The following is a 19,457-nucleotide window of genomic DNA, read 5'->3' as shown; positions in this document are numbered from 1 at the left end:
ATTTATAAAGAACACGAAAACGCCACCCTGATGCGCTAAATTATCGACATCGTTTAAAGACATTCACTGAGAAGCCTGGGATTGTTTTTGTGCCTGTAAGAGCCAGCAAGGTAATGATCCGTGGAGCGAGGACTGCATCCTCCGTCAGCATCACAAGCTCTTTCTCACCGCATCCAGGATACACCGTAAGGAAAACGATACATCGTGAAGTCAGATAAATATCGTGTAGGCCTTTTCGATATGTGTAACAGTAGCCAATGAGATTGAAAATATTGCATCTGTTGAATGTCGTTTATTGGTATATCCTGAATGTGTATGACTGTTGCGGCCTCTGTAGCATATTTGCCCGATGGCGCACATTTTTGTTTTCACTGAAAAGATGCAAACGCACGTATGCCTTAATTCCAGATATAGGTTGATTTAGATTTATATGGCTAATTAGGATTACGCGTGCAACATTTTGCAATGTATATAGTACATGTATTTATGTTCTAGACATAATTTACAAATAAAACACTTAGCGTACCTGCGTAATAATGGATTTATTAGGATGGTTCTAGGTTAAGCCAATGTCTACATTAATTTGGTTTTCCGCAGTGTTTGGACATAAAGCGATTCCAATGGCCGAATGGTGTGTGATATTATTATCTTACAGGGGAAAGGAACAACAAAAGTGTCTATTTGCACCTGCTTCTGTTAGTCAACTGTTTACATATGGGTTAATGATGGTTTCTGTCAGGTGGACATCCTTCTGAAATATAATTAGAATGACGTTTTCAGTTGCATTTTCTACTAAATACATGATTGATAAGCAACGTTATATATATATTTTTTATCTCCCTATTGCAGACAGAGATGGGTTCGACGGTCAGGTTGAGTAGAACCGTGTTGCTGGGCGTTCTGGTGTGCATGGCGGGGCTGGCATCCGCCCGGAGCCCCCGCACGGCAGACCAAGTATCTGAGGCCGATATTCAACGCCTCCTACACGGCGCCATGGAGCAGCTTGGCATCGCTCGGCACAGGATCGAGTACCCCGCTCACCAGGCCACCAACATCGTGGGTCCCCAGAGTATCCAAGGTGGGGGGGTCCATAATCTGAGTTAAAGGAGTTGTCTGTTTTAGTCATAGTGCTGTAGTAGTTGGCTTGACCTAAAGTATATTTCAGGCTTGTTAATCTTCTTTTTTTTGTTGTCAATGAAGCAAAAAGTACAGTAACTGTATTGTATTTGACAACTTGTTTAGTAATCAAACACTATACCTATAAAACAGTATGACGTGTAAGACCACAAGCCTAGTCTGTGTGTATCTGGGGTGTGTCATGATTTGGCACATGGGTTATGTCTAAGAAATATACTCTCCACTCTATTGCAGGCAATTTTCCATTGTGAAATTAAATGACATCTGTTTTGAAATGTTCCCTACCAGTAATTACACCACAGAGCTGTCTTGTGTCCAGTTCATAGCCTTGGATAAATCACTCAGCGACATCCCATATGTTCAAAAGTAGTGCACTTCATAGGGAATAGAGTTATGGGCCCTGGTCAAAAGTAGTGCACTTCATAGGGTATAGGGTTATGGGCCCTGGTCAAAAGTAGTGCACTTTATAGGGTTATGGGCCCTGGTCAAAAGTAGTGCACTTCAGGGAATAGGGTTATGGGCCCTGGTCAAAAGTAGTGCACTTTATAGGGTTATGGGCCCTGGTCAAAAGTAGTGCACTTCAGGGAATAGGGTTATGGGCCCTGGTCAAAAGTAGTGCACTTTATAGGGTTATGGGCCCTGGTCAAAAGTAGTGCACTTCAGGGAATAGGGTTATGGACCCTGGTCAAAAGTAGTGCACTTTATGGAATAGGGTTATGGGCCCTGGTCAAAAGTAGTGCACTTCAGGGAATAGGGTTATGGGCCCTGGTCAAAAGTAGTGCACTTTATAGTGTTATGGGCCCTGGTCAAAAGTAGTGCACTTTATAGGGTATAGAGTTATGGGCCCTGGTCAAAAATAGTGCACTTCATAGGGAATAGGGTTATGGGCCCTGGTCAAAAGTAGTGCACTGCATAGGGAATAGGGTTATGGGTCCTGGTCAAAAGTAGTGCACTTCATAGGGTATAGGGTTCCATTTTGTACATGGCCATAATGGAGTTTAATAACAGGTCTACATCGATGTGGACCGGCAAGTAAGCTATTTTATATTACACCGAAAGCTCCTGCCAAATGTTCGAGAGTATTGAGGGGGATATATTCTGTGGGAGAGAGGGCATGCATCTCGGAGCGAGGAAAATGTTTTGCCAATGGTTATAGTTCCCAGTGTGGAGATCACATTTACATTTCAGGCCTTGGGTTTCTGTACTTGGGATTGTGTTTGGAGATGGGACATGTACAGTGATTTTGCAAAGTATTCAGACTCCTTTACTTTCTCCACATTTTGCAACTTTACAGCCTTATTCTAAAATGGATTAAATATTGTTTTTCCCTCATCAGTCTACACACTACCCCATAATGACAAAGGGAAAACAGGCTTTTCGATTTGTTTTTACAAAGGTATTCAGACCCTTTGCTATGAGACTTGACATTGAGCTCAGCTGCATCCTGTTTCCATTGATCAGCCTTGATGTTTATACAACTTGATTGGCACCTGTTGTAAATTCGATTGGACAAGAAATGGGCTCCCGAGTGGCGCAGCGGTCTAAGGCGCTACAGTCACCACAGACACCCTGGTTAGATTCCAGGCTGTATCACAACCGGCCGTGATTGGGAGTCCTATAGGGCAGCGCACAATTAGCTAAACGTCATCCATGTTTGGCCGGTGTAGGCCGTCATTGTAAATGAGAATTTGTTCTTAACTAGTTCATCTAGTTTAATAAAAGTTACATAAAATTAAGAAAGTGAAGGCACACACCGTAGAGCTCCGAGACAGGGTACTTAAAGAATGCACTGTACACCAATAACATATCTAGGCTTAGTATTGTATTCTGATATAGATTTCAATTTTACTTGTGCTAATCAAATTGTTAAAGCAGCAGTCTTGGATCTTAATAAGCAGGACACATTTATAACATATCATATGAATTGGTTGACGTCGTACACAATTGGATGACATGCTACACAAAAAAAACTGGGGATCTGATTTGGCTCGTGAGCACCACTTTCAAAACTACTGGCTGAAATTCAACAAGTTCTGGATCATCACTATAAAACGTAAGAATGGTAGTAAACATGCCCTGTCTGTCCCTGTCATGACTAAACAAAATATATTCTTGTCATGTTCTGTTTCCTCCACTAGGTGGAGCCCATGAGGGGCTGCAGCACCTGGGTCCCTATGGAAACATCCCCAACATCGTAGCTGAGCTGACAGGGGACAACATCCCCAAATACTTCAGTGAGGACCATGGCTACCCCAACCCTTCCAACCCATGTCCACTAGGAAAGACGGGTAAACAGATAGCTATATTTCTGTTTGACAAGGATTTCTCCTTTAGGCTTGGTGCCTAACTTTCAGTACCGTTACAGTCTTGCAAGACCACAAGACAGACATCAAGTTAGCTAAAGCAGGAACAGGCTTGCACTCAGCGAGGCTCTATCCGTTGTTTCTGGGTGGTTGGTTCTCTGTCCCTGTATCAAATGTTTTGTCACATGCGCCGAATACAACAGATGTAGACCTTACAGTGAAATGCTTACTTACAAGCCCTTAACCAACAATGCAGTTTTAAGAAAATACCGGCCCCCCCAAAAAAATTCAACGACATCGTCTGGTATTGAGGTCCTGGATGGCAGGAAACTTGGCCCTGGTGATGTACTGGGCTGGCACTAACCTTGCTGTCGGAGGCTGAGCAGTTGCCAAACCAGGCAGGGATGCAACCAATCAGGATGCTCTTGATGTTGGTTCTACAGCTGCTTCTGAGGACCAATGCCAAATCTTTTCAGTCTCCTGAGGGAATAGGTTTTTGTCGTGCACTCTTCACGACTGTCTTGGTGTGTTTGGACCATGTTAGTTTGTTGCTGCTGGGGAGGCAGGTAGCCTAGTGGCTAGAGCGTTGGCCTAGTAACCGAAAGGTTGCAAGATCGAATCCCCGAGTTGACAAGGTAAAAATCTGTCGTTCTGCCCCTGAACAAGGCAGCTAACCCACTGTTCCTATGCCATCATTGAAAATAAGAACCTTTAAATAAAGGTTTTAAAAAATGTGTGGACCCCAAGGAACTTCAAGTTCTCAACTACAGCCCCGTTAATGAGAATGGGGGTGTGCTCGGTCCTTTTCCTGTAGTCAACAATCATCTCCAATGTCTTGATCACATTGAGGGAGAGGTGCAAGGACAACAACCACACGGTAAGGTCTCTGGCCTCCTCCCTATAGGCTGTCTCATCGTTGTCGGGGCTCAGGCCTACCACTGATGTCATCAGCAAACTTAATGATGGTGTTGGAGTCGTGCCTGACCGGGCAGTCATGAGTGAACAGGGAGTACAGGAGGTGGACTGAGCACACACCCCTGAGGGGCCCCTGTTTTGAGGATCAGCGTGGTTGATGTGTTACCTACCCTTACCTCCTGGGGCGTTCTGTCAGGAAGTCTAGGATCCAGTTGCAAAGGGAGGTGTATAGTCCCTGGGTCCTTAGCTTAGTGATGAGCTTTGAGGGCACTTTGGTGTTGAACACTGAGCTGTAGTCAATGAACAGCATTCTCACATAGGTGTTCCTTTTGCCCAGGTGGGAAAGGGCAGTGTGGGGTGCAATGGACGTTGCATCATCTGTGGATGTTTGGTATGCAAATTGGGGTGGGTCTAGGGTTTCTGGGATAATGGTGTTGCTGCATTGCATGGCTACAGATGTGACTGCTATGTGTTGGTAGGCAGGTTACCTTTGCTTCCTTGGGTACAGGGACTGAAATGGTGGTTCTATGGTGGTCTATTTGAAATATGCAGATATTACAGACTCAGGGACAGGTTGAAAATGTCAGTGGAGACGCTTGCCAGTTGGTCATGCTCGGAGTACACGTCCTAGTAATCCGTCTGGCCCTGCAGCCTTGTTAATGTTGACCTGTTTAAAGGTCTTACTCACATCGGCTGCAGAGAGCGTGATCAGTCATCTGGAACAGCTGATGCTCTCATGCATTACTTGCCTCGACGCGAGAATATACAGTTGGAACAGCTGATGCTCTCATGCATTACTTGCCTCGACGCGAGAATATACAGTTGAAGTTGGAAGTTTACATACACTTTAGCCAAATGGATTTAAACTCAGTTTTTCACAATTCCTGGCAACATTTAATCCTAGTAAAAATTCCCTGTTTTAGGTCAGTTAGGATCACCACTTTATTTTAAGAATGTGAAATGTCAGAATAATAGTAGAGAATTATTTATTTCAGCTTTTATTTCTTTCATCACATTCCCAGTGGGTCAGAAGTTTACATACACTCAATTAGTATTTGGTAGCATTGCCTTTAAATTGTTTATCTTGGGTCAAACGTTTCAGGTAGCCTTCCACAAGCTTCCCATAATAAGTTGGGTGAATTTTGACCCATTCCTCCTGACAGAGGAGTCAGGTTTGTAGGCCTCCATGCTCGCACACGCTTTTTCAGTTCTGCCCACAGATTTTCTATAGGATTGATGCCAGGGCTTTGTGATGGCCACTCCAATACCTTGACTTTGTTGACCTTAAGCCATTTTGCCACAACTTGGAAGTATGCTTGGGGTCATTGTCCATTTGGAAGACCCACACTTAAACTTCCTGACTGTCTTGAGATGTTGCTTCAATATAGCCACATCATTGACCTTCCTCATGAAGCTATCTATTATGTGAAGTGCACCAGTCCCTCCTGCAGCAAAGCACCCCCACATGTTGCTGCCACCCCTGTGCTTCACAGTTGGGATGGTGTTCCTAGGCTTGCAAGCCTCCCCTTTTTCCTCCAAACATAGCGATAGTCATTATGGCCAAACGGCTCTATTTTTGTTTCATCAGACCAGAGGACATTTCTCCAAAAAGTACAATCTTTGTCCACATGTGCAGTTGCAAACCGTAGTCTGGCTTTTTTATGGTGGTTTTGGAGCAGTGGCTTCTTCCTTGCTGAGCCTCCTTTCAGGTTATGTCGATATAGGACTTGTTTTACTGTGGATATAGATACTTTTGTACCTGTTTCCTCCAGCATCTTCACAAGGTCCTTTGCTGTTGTTCTGGGATTGATTTGCACTTTTCGCACCAAAATACGCTCATCTCTAGGAGACAGAACGCGTCTCTCCTTCCTGAGTCGTATGACGGCTGCGTAGTCCCATGGTGTTTATAATTGCGTACTATTGTTTGTACAGATGAACGTGGTACTTTCATGTGTTTGGAAATTGCTCCTAAGGATGAACCAGACTTGTGGAGGTCTACCATTTTGTTTTTGAGGTCTTGGCTGATGTATTTTGATCCCCCCCCCTCCCCCCATGATGTCAAGCAGAGAGGCACTGAGTTTGAAGGTAGGCCTTGAAATACAGCCACAGGTACACCTCCAATTGACTCAAATGATGTCAATTAGCCTATCAGAAGGTTCTAGAGCCATGACTTCCTGATGATTCGGTCTTAGTCCTGTATTAACACTTTGCCTGTTTGATGGTTCGTTGGAGGGCATAGTAGGATTTCTTATAAGCTTCTGGTTTAGAGTCCCACTCCTTGAAAGCGGCAGCTCTACTCTTTTGCTCAGTGTGAATGTTGCCTGTAATCCATGGCTTCTGGTTGGGTTATGTACGTGCAGTCACTGAGGGGATGACGTCCTCAATGCACTTATTGATATAGCCAGTGACTGATGTGGTGTATTCCTCAATGCCATCGGAAGAATCCCGGAACATATTCCAGTATGTGCTAGCAAAGCAGTCCTGTAGTTTAGCATCTGCTTCATCTGACAACTGGTGCTTCCTGCTTTACTTTTTGCTTGTAAGCAGGAATCAGATTTACCAAATGGAGAGCCAAATTGTACACGTTTCTGTGTGGAGTAAAGGTGATCTATAATTTTTTTTGCCCTCTGGTTTTTGCCCTCTGGTTTGACATTTAACATGCTAATAGAAATTAAGTAAATATGATTTAAGTTTCCCTGCATTAAAGTCCCCGGCCACTAAGAGCTCCGCCTCTGGATGAGCTTTTTCTTGTTTGCGTACGGCGGTATACAGCTCATTGAGTGAGGTTTTAGTGCCAGCTGTATGTTCTTAATGTCGTCGTTCAGTCACGACTCTGTGAAACATAAGATATTACATTTAATGTCCCGTTGGTAGGATATTCGTGCTTGTCCCATTTATTTTCAAGCGATTGAACATTAGCTAGCGGGACGGAAGGCAAGAGAAGATTAGCCACTCGTCGCCTGATCCTCGCAAGGCACCTTGATCTTTTTCCACAATCTCCGTTTCCTTCTCCAGTGAATCACGGGGGATCTGTGCCTGGTTGAGTGTCTGTAGTAGTATATCCCTCCTGTCCAACTCATTGGGGATCTGGGCCTGGTTGAGTGGCTGTAGTAGTATATCCCTCCTGTCCAACTCATTGGGGATCTGGGTCTGGTTGAGTGTCTGTAGTAGTATATCCCTCCTGTCCAACTCATTGGGGATCTGGGCCTGGTTGAGTGTCTGTAGTAGTATATCACTCCTGTCCAACTCATTGGGGATCTGGACCTGGTTGAGTGTCTGTAGTAGTATATCCCTCCTGTCCAACTCATTGGGGATCTGGGCCTGGTTGAGTGTCTGTAGTAGTATATCCCTCCTGTCCAACTCATTGAAGAACTCTTCGTCCAGTTTGAGGTGAGCAATCGCAGTTCTGATGTCCAGAAGCTCTTTTCGGTCATAAGATGGTAGCAGTCACATTATGTACAAAACAAGTTATGAACATCGCAAAAACAAACAAAAAATAGCATGGTTGGTTAAGAGCCGGTAAGATGGCAGCCACCCCCTCCAGCTCCATTGACATGTATTTTATAATCTGAGGAATCCTCCTAGTACTTGTCCCTGACTCGTTGTAGCTGCAGATCAGTGGCGGTCAGTGCCGTTTGTGATGGAGGACATTTTTTTTTTTTTTTTGTATCAGCATGGCCTTATTTCTATTACAACATGTTGGATGACTGTCATGTTCCATTCACCCAGTTCAATGTAACAGTGACAGGTTTAGGTTACTGTCATTCATATTCCATTCACCCAGTTCAATGTAACATCGATAGGTTTAGGTTACTGTCATTCATATTCCATTCACCCAGTTCAATGTAACGTCGATAGGTTTAGGTTACTGTCATTCATATTCCATTCACCCAGTTCAATGTAACATCTATAGGTTTAGGTTACTGTCATTCATATTCCATTCACCCAGTTCAATGTAACATCGATAGGTTTAGGTTACTGTCATTCATATTCCATTCACCCAGTTCAATGTAACATCGATAGGTTTAGGTTACTATATGATACTCACATTTCCCCTATACCCATCATGAGGTTGCTACAACCTGGCCTTCAAATTAAAGTCTAGAACATAGGTGTGCGCAGGTCGAGAGAAATCTGAGATGACAATGACACATGGACATACAGTGAAACATTCAATACCGCCTTCCACACTCTTGTCTGCGTCTAGCTTAACTAGGGTGTAATCATTATTCCAAAAGTGGCAAACGAGAGTTTCTATTGGACAAATTTGGAATATTTTTTATCCGTGTTTCATTTGCTTCTGTTTTAGAAACGTTTTTCAACATTTGGTGGAATGAATACACCCCTGATCACGCATAAACAGTCACTTTCATAGCAGCCCCATTGTATTAATTCTAGCCTCTGTGCACTCTCATCCTCTCACTTTTCCCCTTTGTTTGTGGACTTCAATGAACACATCAGCTGTATGTGACCAGGTGGAAAAAACCTTTCCAAGCCAAACCTTGTCATAACCACTTGTCACACTCTGACCATGATTTGCGTTGTTTGTTTCTATGTTTTGTTTGGTCAGGGTGTGATATGAGTGGGCATTCTATGTTGTATGTCTAGTTTGTCTATTTCTATGTGTTTTGGCCTGATATAGTTCTCAATCAGTGGCAGGTGTTTGTCGTTGTCTCTGATTGGGAACCATATTTAGGTAACCTGTTTTGGATTGTGGTTGGTGGGTTATTGTCTATGTTATGTTGCATGTTAGCACAGTGTTTCTATAGCAGTCACATTCGTCTTGTTAGTTAGTTTGTTTTGTTTAGTGTACTTCGTGTTTTTTTGTCAATCATTAAAGTATGCATTCACACCACGCTGCGCTTTGGTCTCCTCATTACGACGATCGTGACAGAAAAACCCACCTACAACGGACCAAGCAGCGTGGTAACGGCCAGCAGCAGCAGCGGCAAAGAACGCAGGACTCGTGGACTTGGGAGGAGATTCTAGATGGTGAAGGACCCTGGGCACAGCCAGGGGAATATCGCCGCCAGGCAGCTCCTGGCTGACTGACGGCTAAGGACAGACTGGCGGCTCAGGACAGACGGGAGACTCTGGCGGCTCAGGACAGACGGGAGACTCTGGCGGCTCAGGACAGACGGGAGACTCTGGCGGCTCAGGACAGACGGGAGACTCTGGCGGCTCAGGACAGACGGGAAACTCTGGCGGCTCAGGACAGACGGGAAACTCTGGCGGCTCAGGACAGACGGGAGACTCTGGCGGCTCAGGACAGACGGGAGACTCTGGCGGCTCAGGACAGACGGGAGACTCTAGCGGCTCAGGACAGACGGGAGACTCTGGCGGCTCAGGACAGACGGGAGACTCTGGCGGCTCAGGACAGACGGGAAACTCTGGCGGCTCAGGACAGACGGGAGACTCTGGCGGCTCAGGACAGACGGGAGACTCTGGCGGCTCAGGACAGACGAGGTGCACTGTAGGCCTGGTGCGTGGTGCCGGCACTGGTGGTACAGGGCCGATGGACACGCACCTCAGGGCGGGTGCGGGAAGGAGAAACAGGGAGCACTGGGCTTTGGAGATGCACAGAAAGCCTGGTGCGGGGGGCTGCCACCGGAGGACTGGTGCGTGGAGATGGCACCAGATAGACCGGACCGAGAAGGCACACTGGAGATCTTGAGAGCACCCTGGCTGGATACTCACCCTAGCCCGGCAGATGCGGGGAGCTGGGATGTAGCGCACCGGGCTAAGCACGCGTACTGGGGACACCATGCGCTCCACCGCATAACACGGTGCCTGACCAGTACAACGCCCGCCACGGTAAGCGCGGCTCGGAGAACTGTAACACCGAGCTGGCACAGGACGTGCAGGGCTAGGGAGGCGCACAGAAGGCCTGGTGCGTGGGGCTGGCACAGTCTTCAACAGATGGCTAGCACGCACCTCAGGACGAGTATGGAGGGCTGACCCAGGTGACATCAAATCCCCGACACGCTCCGTCGGGTGGATGTCGTGCCTCAAGCACCAACACAGCACCTCCCTCATAACTCTCTCCTCCAATCTACCCATTAACTCATTCACTGTCTCTGCTTCGCTCACCTCCAATACCGCCCTGACCGGCTCTGGTTCCATCCTTGGCTCCTTACGGTAAGCAGGGGGAGTTGGCTCAGGTCTGACTCCTGACTCTGCCACACTCTCCCTGTGCCCCCCCCAAAATATTTTTTTGCGGCTGCCTCTTGGGCTTCCAGCCGCGCTGCTGTGCTGCCTCCTCATACCGGCACCTTTCTGCTTTCGCTGCCCTTGAAGGGTGTGAATGAGTGGGCATTCTATGTAGTATGTCTAGTTTGTCTATTTCTATGTGTTTTGGCCTGATATGGTTCTCAATCAGTGGCAGGTGTTTGTCGTTGTCTCTGATTGGGAACCATATTTAGGCAGCCGGCTTTGGATTGTGGTTGGTGGGTTATTGTCTATGTTATGTTGCATGTTAGCACAGTGTTTCTATAGCAGTCACGTTCGTCTTGTTAGTTTGTTTGTTTTGTTTAGTGTACTTCGTGTTTTTTTGTCAATCATTGAAGTATGCATTCACACCACCCTGCGCTTTGGTCTCCTCATTACGACGATTGTGACACCACTATTCATAGCCTACGTTGTCTCCATATTAGCTAAAGTAACGTCTTTGTCAACATAGCTAATAGAATTAACGCGTTAGTAAACCCGCTACTATCATGCAGTAACTTTAGTGTATAGTCAGTAAGCAGTACACCGGTGGGCCCCGGGGCGATACATTAATAAAACCAAAAGCTTACCTTGACTTGGAGTTCCAGTGTTGTTGGATAGTCATAGCCAGCTAACTAACATAGCATCCCTCGATTTGAGCCGGGTGTTTGAGTAACTAAACTAGCCAGATGCATTTGTTAGCTAATTAAGTGAGAGAGACAAATTTTGACTTGCTTCGCCTTCATTTTTGAAAAATAATTTGTTCAAAACTGTTCAACTATTGTCGTTCCCTTTTGAGTCAGCTACTCACATTTTATGCACTGCAGTGCTAGCTATCTGTAGCTTATGCTTTCAGTACTAGATTCATTCTCTGATCCTTTGATTGGGTGGACATGTCAGTTCATGCTGCAAGAGCTCTGATAGGTTGGAAGATGTCCTCCAGAAGTTATAATTACAGTGCAAGTCTATGGAAGGGGGTGAGAACCATGAGCCTCCTAGGTTGTGTAATGAAGTCAATGTAGCCAGAGAAGGACGGCAACTAGCTGTCCTCCAGACACACCGTGGTGTTACCCTATAGAGGTGCTGTTGAGGCTACTATAGACCTTCATTGTAAAAGTGTTTCTATCAATTATTTGGTGAGGTGAATATATATATATATATACAGTATATATAAAAAAGGATGACTTTATCCATGTTTTACAATTAAATATATAATTGAAATTCACTGAGGAGGATGGTCCTCCTCTGAAGAGCCTCCACTGCTGCAGAATAATCTAGGGTTTGCCTTGTCTATGTCCTTTTCTCATTTGGGAAAAAAAATCCATTCTCCTCCGTAGCACCAGAAACCGATGAGTTGTCGAGGCGATGTCAGTTTTGTTAGTGTCCTCCCCTCTAACCACGTTCCATCAGAGTTTTGATATCTGCCACACCACCTTTGAATCAGCTGTTTTAAAGAAAATCACACACACGTTTAAAAGGAATAAGTAGAATGTTTTTATCTATAAAATGTCTTGAACAACTAACTTCATTTGTTTTTGACTTTAGACAGTTATTTTTTGGATCCTACCCCTGTAAAAGCAATTTGCCTGACGACGTGAGTGGAGGAGTCCATTTTTGTCCACATTCCGTCTCCTCGCCGCCTCTCCTCGTTGACCTTTTTTTTTAAAAAGTGTTTTTATTTTTAAAGCGAGAGCGGATGCAGGAGTTGCACAGATCCAATGTTGAAAAAATCTTGACCATGTCCTCTCTTTGCTTGTTACTGTAGCTGCAGATGGTTGTCTGGAGAATGTCCCAGACACAGCAGAGTTCAGCAGAGAGTTCCAGAAGCATCAGCACTTGTTCGACCCAGAACATGACTACCCTGCTCTGGCCAAGTGGGTGAGTGACTAGGGCAACTTGGTAAAATTGCCTTCAGAGTGTACAGGCAACTTCACCCTCCTCCGCTAGGCTCGAGTGGTTACAACAAAGCTGTGCCCCCTTGTACCATTGAATAAGTCCATCTCCTTACCCTCTTTTAGGAAATGTTTTTCCGCTTGTATTAACTGACACCACACCCCATCTGTGGACACTAGACAAGTCAACCACGGAAGGGTCTTTGTTCCCTGAAAAGGCTCAAGCTATGTGTTTACGATTACAGAAAATAAAATCATGTGCTTTAAAACAATAGAAACATTCTTTGTCACTAACTTACTTTGTCATTTCAGAACAAGGAACGGTTGTACCAGAAACTGAAGGGAGGACCCAAAAGAAGACAAAGGGTTATAACTGTTTTTTCCTCAGCTTTTTTTTGTTATTGTTTGTTTAAGCTTTTGTATAAATTGTATCTGTGAAACCACATCCACACCATTGAGTTGTTATGCCCTGAAGGGGATAATGCCCTTTTAAACTCACATTTCTGGATTAAGTTGCATGTTGACCGACCAATGTCAATTTTGAATCCAGACGACATTCTTTCATTTCTCCGTCGATGATCACAAACGCCTCTGGAACACCTATAGCCTATTTACCAACACCTTTTTCAAGAATGTCATAAGATTTGATTTTAAATCCCAACAACAACGCAATGTCGTATTTGCTCCCTTTTCATTCCAGAGTGTCAATAACCCCTATCTGATGGGTCAGAAGCTGGACAACGTTGTAGCCAAGAAGTCTGTTCCCCACTACCCGGAAGAGGAGGACTATAGAACATCCACCTGAACCCCACCCCGCGTTGTTCTAACGTTACTAACCCCACCATGTCACAAACTAAAGTATATTCCAAATGACATCATAAAAGTATTGGGAGTGTTCTCTAAATATGACTTTAATCACCATTACATTATGTTGAACTGCGTAGCCTACTAACAACTTGTGTATAAAAAAAAATACATAAAAAAAAAGGTATTATACTCTGCTATTTTCAGTTCTCAATCAATCATTGATCTATCAAAAGTATTGATATTCAGTTTATTTGTGTGCCTGTGATGTATGATTCACCCTGTGAAGCTGAATTCTCTGTTTTTATCAAACAAATATGCTGCTGATGTTTTGATCTGGTTTTGCTTCTTTTTTGTGTGGCTCAAGCCTTTAACTAAGTCTCTTGCTGTTTTCTTTCTGATCATTTTCTGTTCATTTAAAATAAATGATTTACTCTGCAAGTTTCCCAGGTTTGAGCCATTTTTACGTAGGATCTATCAGAGGATGACGGGCGTTGGAGGGGGCGGGTACATCCCTCTACTGTACTTAAATCTGAGACAGTACAGCTAGACAGCAGTTTGTTTTGCCTCTTCCGAGAAGAGATCATACAGGGATAATTATATTTAAGCAATATCTTAATCCCGCAGGGAATCTTTGTGTCGTGTCGTTTGTGTAGGACACAGGTGAGCCAATCTAGCTATTTATCGTTTTCGCTCTACCAATTACGATGTTGAAATGATTCTATTAGTCTTAACTGTACGCTATAACCACTTGGAAATGTATTTGGTTTGACATTACTGCATAAACCTTCCTAAAAGTTATGCGTACTTTGTTCTGTTGATTTCCATGACGGCTTTAGTTGTAATTATGTAATATTCCATAGATCAGGATGAAGACGTCAGTCTTTGCCTCAGCCATGGTGTTGGGACTACTCTTCTGTCCGCAAAGGAGCGCAGGGGTAGGTGGCTACCAGGGTTCCTTTCAGCACCCATACAAATACAACTCCAGTCCCAACCAGTCTGAGCGCTCACCGCAGCAGCCACCACAGAACGGATTTGTCTCCCGCCAAATGGGGCCAGTAACTGCCAACGACGAGGTTCTAGAATCCAGCCAAGAAGCCTTACACGTCACGGAGCGCCGGTACCTCAAACTGGACTGGTGCAAAACGCAGCCGCTGAAACAGACGATCCACGAGGAAGGATGCCTCAGCCGCACTATAATCAATCGTTTTTGTTACGGGCAGTGTAACTCCTTCTACATCCCCCGACACATCTACGAAGATGACGGGGCTTTCCAATCGTGTTCCACCTGTAAACCGAAAACATTCACAACTGTCACCTATACCCTCATATGTCCCGGCCAGTCACCCAGCTCCCGAAAGAAACGCGTCCAGCGCGTGAAGACGTGCCGCTGCGCTTCCATAGACCTGGATTAGGCCTAGTTAAAACCATAGATGGACACAGTCTCTGTTGGTTTGCTTTCCACGGGAAGAATTAAAAGGTACCGACCAATGCATACAATTAAATGTGCTTCCATTGCAAAAACCGAATATGCACGAGGGAGAGAATATACAATCTTAATCCGAAAAGGGGAGATCAAAAGACAACGAAACCAAGGGATGGAACTGTTCAAAACCATTCCAAAACCCTAAACTGGTAGCTATGCCAACCCCAACAGACTCCCCAGTGTAATGTATGGGACTATAATGACTGGTTTGGCATAATTGTCTGGTTTGGCACATTGTAAATGGCTTATGGCTTCGAGCGTAATGTTTTTTTAATGATATTGTTGGTTTGCGCCTAATACAAATAACAGTATCACTGTGGATACGAGAAGGTTTGCGCATGATTGCCATTTAAAATAAGTCGAAAAAGCCACAGTGTAAGAATTTGACAGACTATTTTTGTAAACCGTTGAGAGCATATATTGTTTCCACTGTGTGGAATATGAGTTGGTAGATGCGTTCTCTTCCAGAGCGCTAGACGAGTGTGGTCTTCATGAATATTGGCTTTTCTTTTAAAACTTTGCCCTGTTAGACGTCACTTAATGTACTTGTTATTGTATTAATCATGTGTATAAAGTGGTTGCTGAATAAACTCATGATTGTACACCTTATTGAACTAGTTTGTGTTGTTGGGGTTGTAACAACAGACTGATTGCAAGATAAAGTACATCAATTATATATATATATATATTAATATGATTGACAGTGGAAATGTAAGATTATAAACTTAAATGTATTATAAAACAAACAAAACTTCTGATATTTAATATCAGAAAACAAACAACTGAATATCAAATCTATTTTTCATAGAAAGTTTACCATACAATCTAGATACATTGTCTTATTAATTTGTCCAGTTATTAAATCAGCTATTAGCCTCTTTTTTTATAAATATGTTTTTTTTTAACAGGGCAATGCTAGGATGAGGTGCAGAATCAAAAAAATCAAAATGAACATAAATATTTATCATCCTATTGCCAGTATCCCGTTGGTCAGTGAATGCATCTGCAACTTTGTGACCTCTGAACCCATTGTAAAAGGGGTTTCCTCTAGTGTCCAGCGAGGGCAGGGTCAATGGGCATCCAGGACAGTACAGTGTTCCAGGCTTGGTCCATAACAGGGTGGGCAGGATCAGAGACTAGTATGATCCTGATCACCCCCCTGTGTGGGTGGCTTAGTGGCGGTGACGTGAGAAGGTGGGAGGAGTCCCCAGTCCTGTGTGGGTGGCTAAGGGGCGGTAACGGGAGAAGGTGGGAGGAGTCCCCAGTCCTGTGTAGGTGGCTAAGGGGCGGTGACGGGAGAAGGTGGGAGGAGTCCCCAGTCCTGTGTGGGTGGCTAAGGGGCGGTGACGGGAGAAGGTGGGAGGAGTCCCAAGTCCTGTGTGGGTGGCTAAGGGGCGGTGACGCGAGAAGGTGGGAGGAGTCCCCAGTCCTGTGTGGGTGGCTAAGGAGCGGTGTCGGGAGAAGGTGGGAGGAGTCCCCAGTCCTGTGTGGGTGGCTAAGGGGCGGTGTCGGGAGAAGGTGGGAGGAGTCCCCAGTCCTGTGTGGGTGGCTAAGGGGCGGTGACGGGAGAAGGTGGGAGGAGTCCCCGGTCTGTGTGGGTGGCTAAGGGGCAGTAACGGGAGAAGGTGGGAGGAGTCCCCAGTCCTGTGTAGGTGGCTAAGGGGCGGTGTCGGGAGAAGGTGGGAGGAGTCCCCAGTCCTGTGTGGGTGGCTAAGGGGCAGTGACGGAAGAAGGTGGGAGGAGTCCCCAGTCCTGTGTGGGTGGCTTAGGGGCGGTGACGGGAGAAGGTGGGAGGAGTCCCCAGTCCTGTGTGGGTGGCTAAGGGGCGGTGACGGGAGAAGGTGGGAGGAGTCCCGAGTCCCCTCACACATCAACCCATCACTCTTCTCATTAATGTATTTTCTTCTCTGTCCTGTTCTTCTCTGTCCTGTTCTGTCTCTCAGCTTGTGGCCACCATGTTGGCTTCTTTCTGGCGCAGTCTCTCTTTCTGTCAGGGCAGGGAAAAGTGGTTATTGTTTTTCATTAGGGACAGTAAGCAAATTGTCTCCACATACTGTACTGGCTTTTAAGTAAGCCTTGTCCAACTAAGTCATTAAGCCTTGTCCAACTAAGTCATTAAGTAAGCCTTGTCCAACTAAGTCATTAAGCCTTGTCCAACTAAGTCATTAAGCCTTGTCCAATTAAGTTATTAAGTAAGCCTTGTCCAATTAAGTCATTAAGTAAGCCTTGTCCAATTAAGTCATTAAGTAAGCCTTGTCCAATTAAGTCATTAAGCCTTGTCCAACTAAGTCATTAAGTAAGCCTTGTCCAATTAAGTTATTAAGTAAGCCTTGTCCAACTAAGTCATTAAGTAAGCCTTGTCCAATTAAATCATTAAGTAAGCCTTGTCCAATTAAGTCATTAAGTAAGCCTTGTCCAACTAAGTCATTAAGTAAGCCTTGTCCAACTAAGTCATTAAGTAAGCCTTGTCCAACTAAGTCATTAAGGAAGCCTTGTCCAATTAAGTTATTAAGTAAGCCTTGTCCAACTAAGTCATTAAGTAAGCCTTGTCCAATTAAGTCATTAAATAAACCTTGTCCAGTTAAGTCATTAAGTAAGCCTTGTCCAACTAAGTCATTAAGTAAGCCTTGTCCAACTAAGTCATTAAGTAAGCCTTGTCCAATTAAGTTATTAAGTAAGCCTTGTCCAACTAAGTCATTAAGTAAGCCTTGTCCAATTAAGTCATTAAATAAACCTTGTCCAATTAAGTCATTAAGTAAGCCTTGTCCAATTAAGTTATTAAGTAAGCCTTGTCCAACTAAGTCATTAAGAAAGCCTTGTCCAATTAAGTCATTAAATAAACCTTGTCCAATTAAGTCATTAAGTAAGCCTTGTCCAACTAAGTCATTAAGTAAGCCTTGTCCAACTAAGTCATTAAGGAAGCCTTGTCCGAGCCAGAACAGCCCATAGGGGGAGGAGAATTTCACACTTTTGAGGCCCAGTGGAAGTTATTATGCATGGAACAGTAATTAAATTATTCAATCAAACCCAGGTTCCTGAGATAAATAAACATTTTTTTTTGCCTGAATCACAAAATCTATCAAATGGATGATGCTAATAACTTAGCCCCAAAATCTGGTTAGCGTGATAGGATCATGTCATCATCTATCTATCGTACTCTCACCAGACTGTTAGGGTGTACTTCATATCTTTATACCACAGCATTGTTGAACCGTCGTTTCTGATTGGCTTGAAGGGCATCTTTGAGTGTGCATTATTTCTCTTTATAAACTGGGTGGTTCGAGCCCTTATGCTGATTGGCTGACAGCCGTGGTGTATCAGACCATATATCACGGGTATGACAAAATATTTATTTTTACTGCTCTAATTACGTTGGTAACTAGTTTATAATAACAATAATGCACCTCAGGGACTTGTGGTATATGGCCAACGTACCACGGCTAAGGGCTGTATCCAGGCACTCTGCATAGTGTCGTGTCTAAGAACAGCACTTAGCCATGGTATATTGGCCATAATGTTTATCTTGCCTATGCCGCTCTGTCATTGCTCTTTCATATATTTACATGTATATATTCTTATTCCATTCCTTTACTTAGATCTGTGTGTATAAGATAGTTGTTGGGGAATTGTTAGACATTGCTGCACTGTCGGAACTAGAAGCACAAGAATTTCACTACACTCGCATTAACATCTGCTAACCATGTGTATGTGACCATTAACATCTGCTAACCATGTGTATGTGACCATTAACATCTGCTAACCATGTGTATGTGACCATTAACATCTGCTAACCATGTGTATGTGACCAATAACATCTGCTAACCATGTGTATGTGACCAATAACATCTGCTAACCATGTGTATGTGACCAATAACATCTGCTAACCATGTGTATGTGACCAATAACATCTGCTAACCATGTGTATGTGACCAATAACATCTGCTAACCATGTGTATGTGACCATTAACATCTGCTAACCATGTGTATGTGACCAATAACATCTGCTAACCAGGTGTATGTGACCAATAACATCTGCTAACCATGTGTATGTGACCAATAACATCTGCTAACCATGTGTATGTGACCATTAACATCTGCTAACCATGTGTATGTGACCAATAACATCTGCTAACCATGTGTATGTGACCAATAACATCTGCTAACCATGTGTATGTGACCATTAACATCTGCTAACCATGTGTATGTGACCATTAACATCTGCTAACCATGTGTATGTGACCATTAACATCTGCTAACCATGTGTATGTGACCATTAACATTTGCTAACCATGTGTATGTGACCAATACAATTGTATTTGAGCTTCCACACCACCTCATGCTTTATTGCTTAAGTAATGTACTGCAATAACCATGAAATTCATTCTAACATGTTTTCTGTTTGTGTTGAGTTGAGTGGTAATGTTTCCCTGAGACTCTCCACACTGTCAGGGTTAATCAGATGTGATGGATAGTCGATAGTGGTGCTCAGAGCTTTATACTGTATGCAGGGGCGCAGCTTTCACTGGGGACGGGGGGAACATGACGAGAGAGAGAGCGAGAGAGAGAGAGCGAGAGAGCGAGAGAGAGCGAGAGAGAGTGAGAGAGAGCGAGAGAGAGAGAGAGAGCGAGAGAGAGCGAGAGAGAGCGAGAGAGAGCGAGAGAGAGCGAGAGCGAGAGAGAGCGAGAGAGAGCGAGAGAGCGAGAGAGCGAGAG

The 19,457-nt window shown here is 44.4% G+C and overlaps 3 protein-coding genes across 6 annotated transcripts in view; 2 read left to right on the top strand and 1 right to left on the bottom strand.

Moving 5' to 3' along the window:
• The first annotated feature begins 39 nt into the window (after positions 1-39).
• LOC110529314 (neuroendocrine protein 7B2) lies at positions 40-13,699 on the top strand. 3 transcript variants are annotated; one of them, XM_021611436.2, is made up of 6 exons: positions 40-185; positions 850-1,078; positions 3,276-3,425; positions 12,328-12,440; positions 12,767-12,820; positions 13,155-13,699. In XM_021611436.2, the coding sequence occupies exons 1-6, from the start codon at positions 114-116 to the stop codon at positions 13,257-13,259; spliced, it is 723 nt and encodes a 240-aa protein (XP_021467111.2). In that variant the 5' UTR covers positions 40-113; the 3' UTR covers positions 13,260-13,699. The 3 variants fall into 3 exon arrangements, with proteins under 3 accessions (XP_021467111.2, XP_021467112.2, XP_036840561.1); XM_021611437.2 differs by having other exon boundaries at positions 132-225; XM_036984666.1 differs by lacking the exon at positions 40-185 and adding an exon at positions 614-631.
• A 109-nt stretch (positions 13,700-13,808) lies between these two features.
• LOC110529315 (gremlin-1) lies at positions 13,809-15,353 on the top strand. 2 transcript variants are annotated; one of them, XM_021611438.2, is made up of 2 exons: positions 13,809-13,921; positions 14,122-15,353. In XM_021611438.2, the coding sequence occupies exon 2, from the start codon at positions 14,128-14,130 to the stop codon at positions 14,671-14,673; it is 546 nt and encodes a 181-aa protein (XP_021467113.1). In that variant the 5' UTR covers positions 13,809-13,921; positions 14,122-14,127; the 3' UTR covers positions 14,674-15,353. The 2 variants fall into 2 exon arrangements, with proteins under 2 accessions (XP_021467113.1, XP_021467114.1); XM_021611439.2 differs by having other exon boundaries at positions 13,826-13,921; positions 14,127-15,353.
• Positions 15,354-16,595: 1,242 nt separating this feature from the next.
• The window catches only part of LOC110529313 (formin), a 57,246-nt gene continuing 54,384 nt past the window's right edge, over positions 16,596-19,457 (bottom strand). The window contains exon 17 of the mRNA XM_036984665.1: positions 16,596-16,731. Within this exon, the coding sequence (XP_036840560.1) occupies positions 16,684-16,731 (48 nt within the window). The 3' untranslated portion in view covers positions 16,596-16,683. The remainder of the gene's footprint in view (positions 16,732-19,457) is intronic.

This window comes from Oncorhynchus mykiss, chromosome 8 (genome assembly GCF_013265735.2).
Source record: "Oncorhynchus mykiss isolate Arlee chromosome 8, USDA_OmykA_1.1, whole genome shotgun sequence".
NCBI lineage: Eukaryota > Metazoa > Chordata > Actinopteri > Salmoniformes > Salmonidae > Oncorhynchus > Oncorhynchus mykiss.
This window is presented reverse-complemented; position numbering and strand designations above follow the sequence as displayed.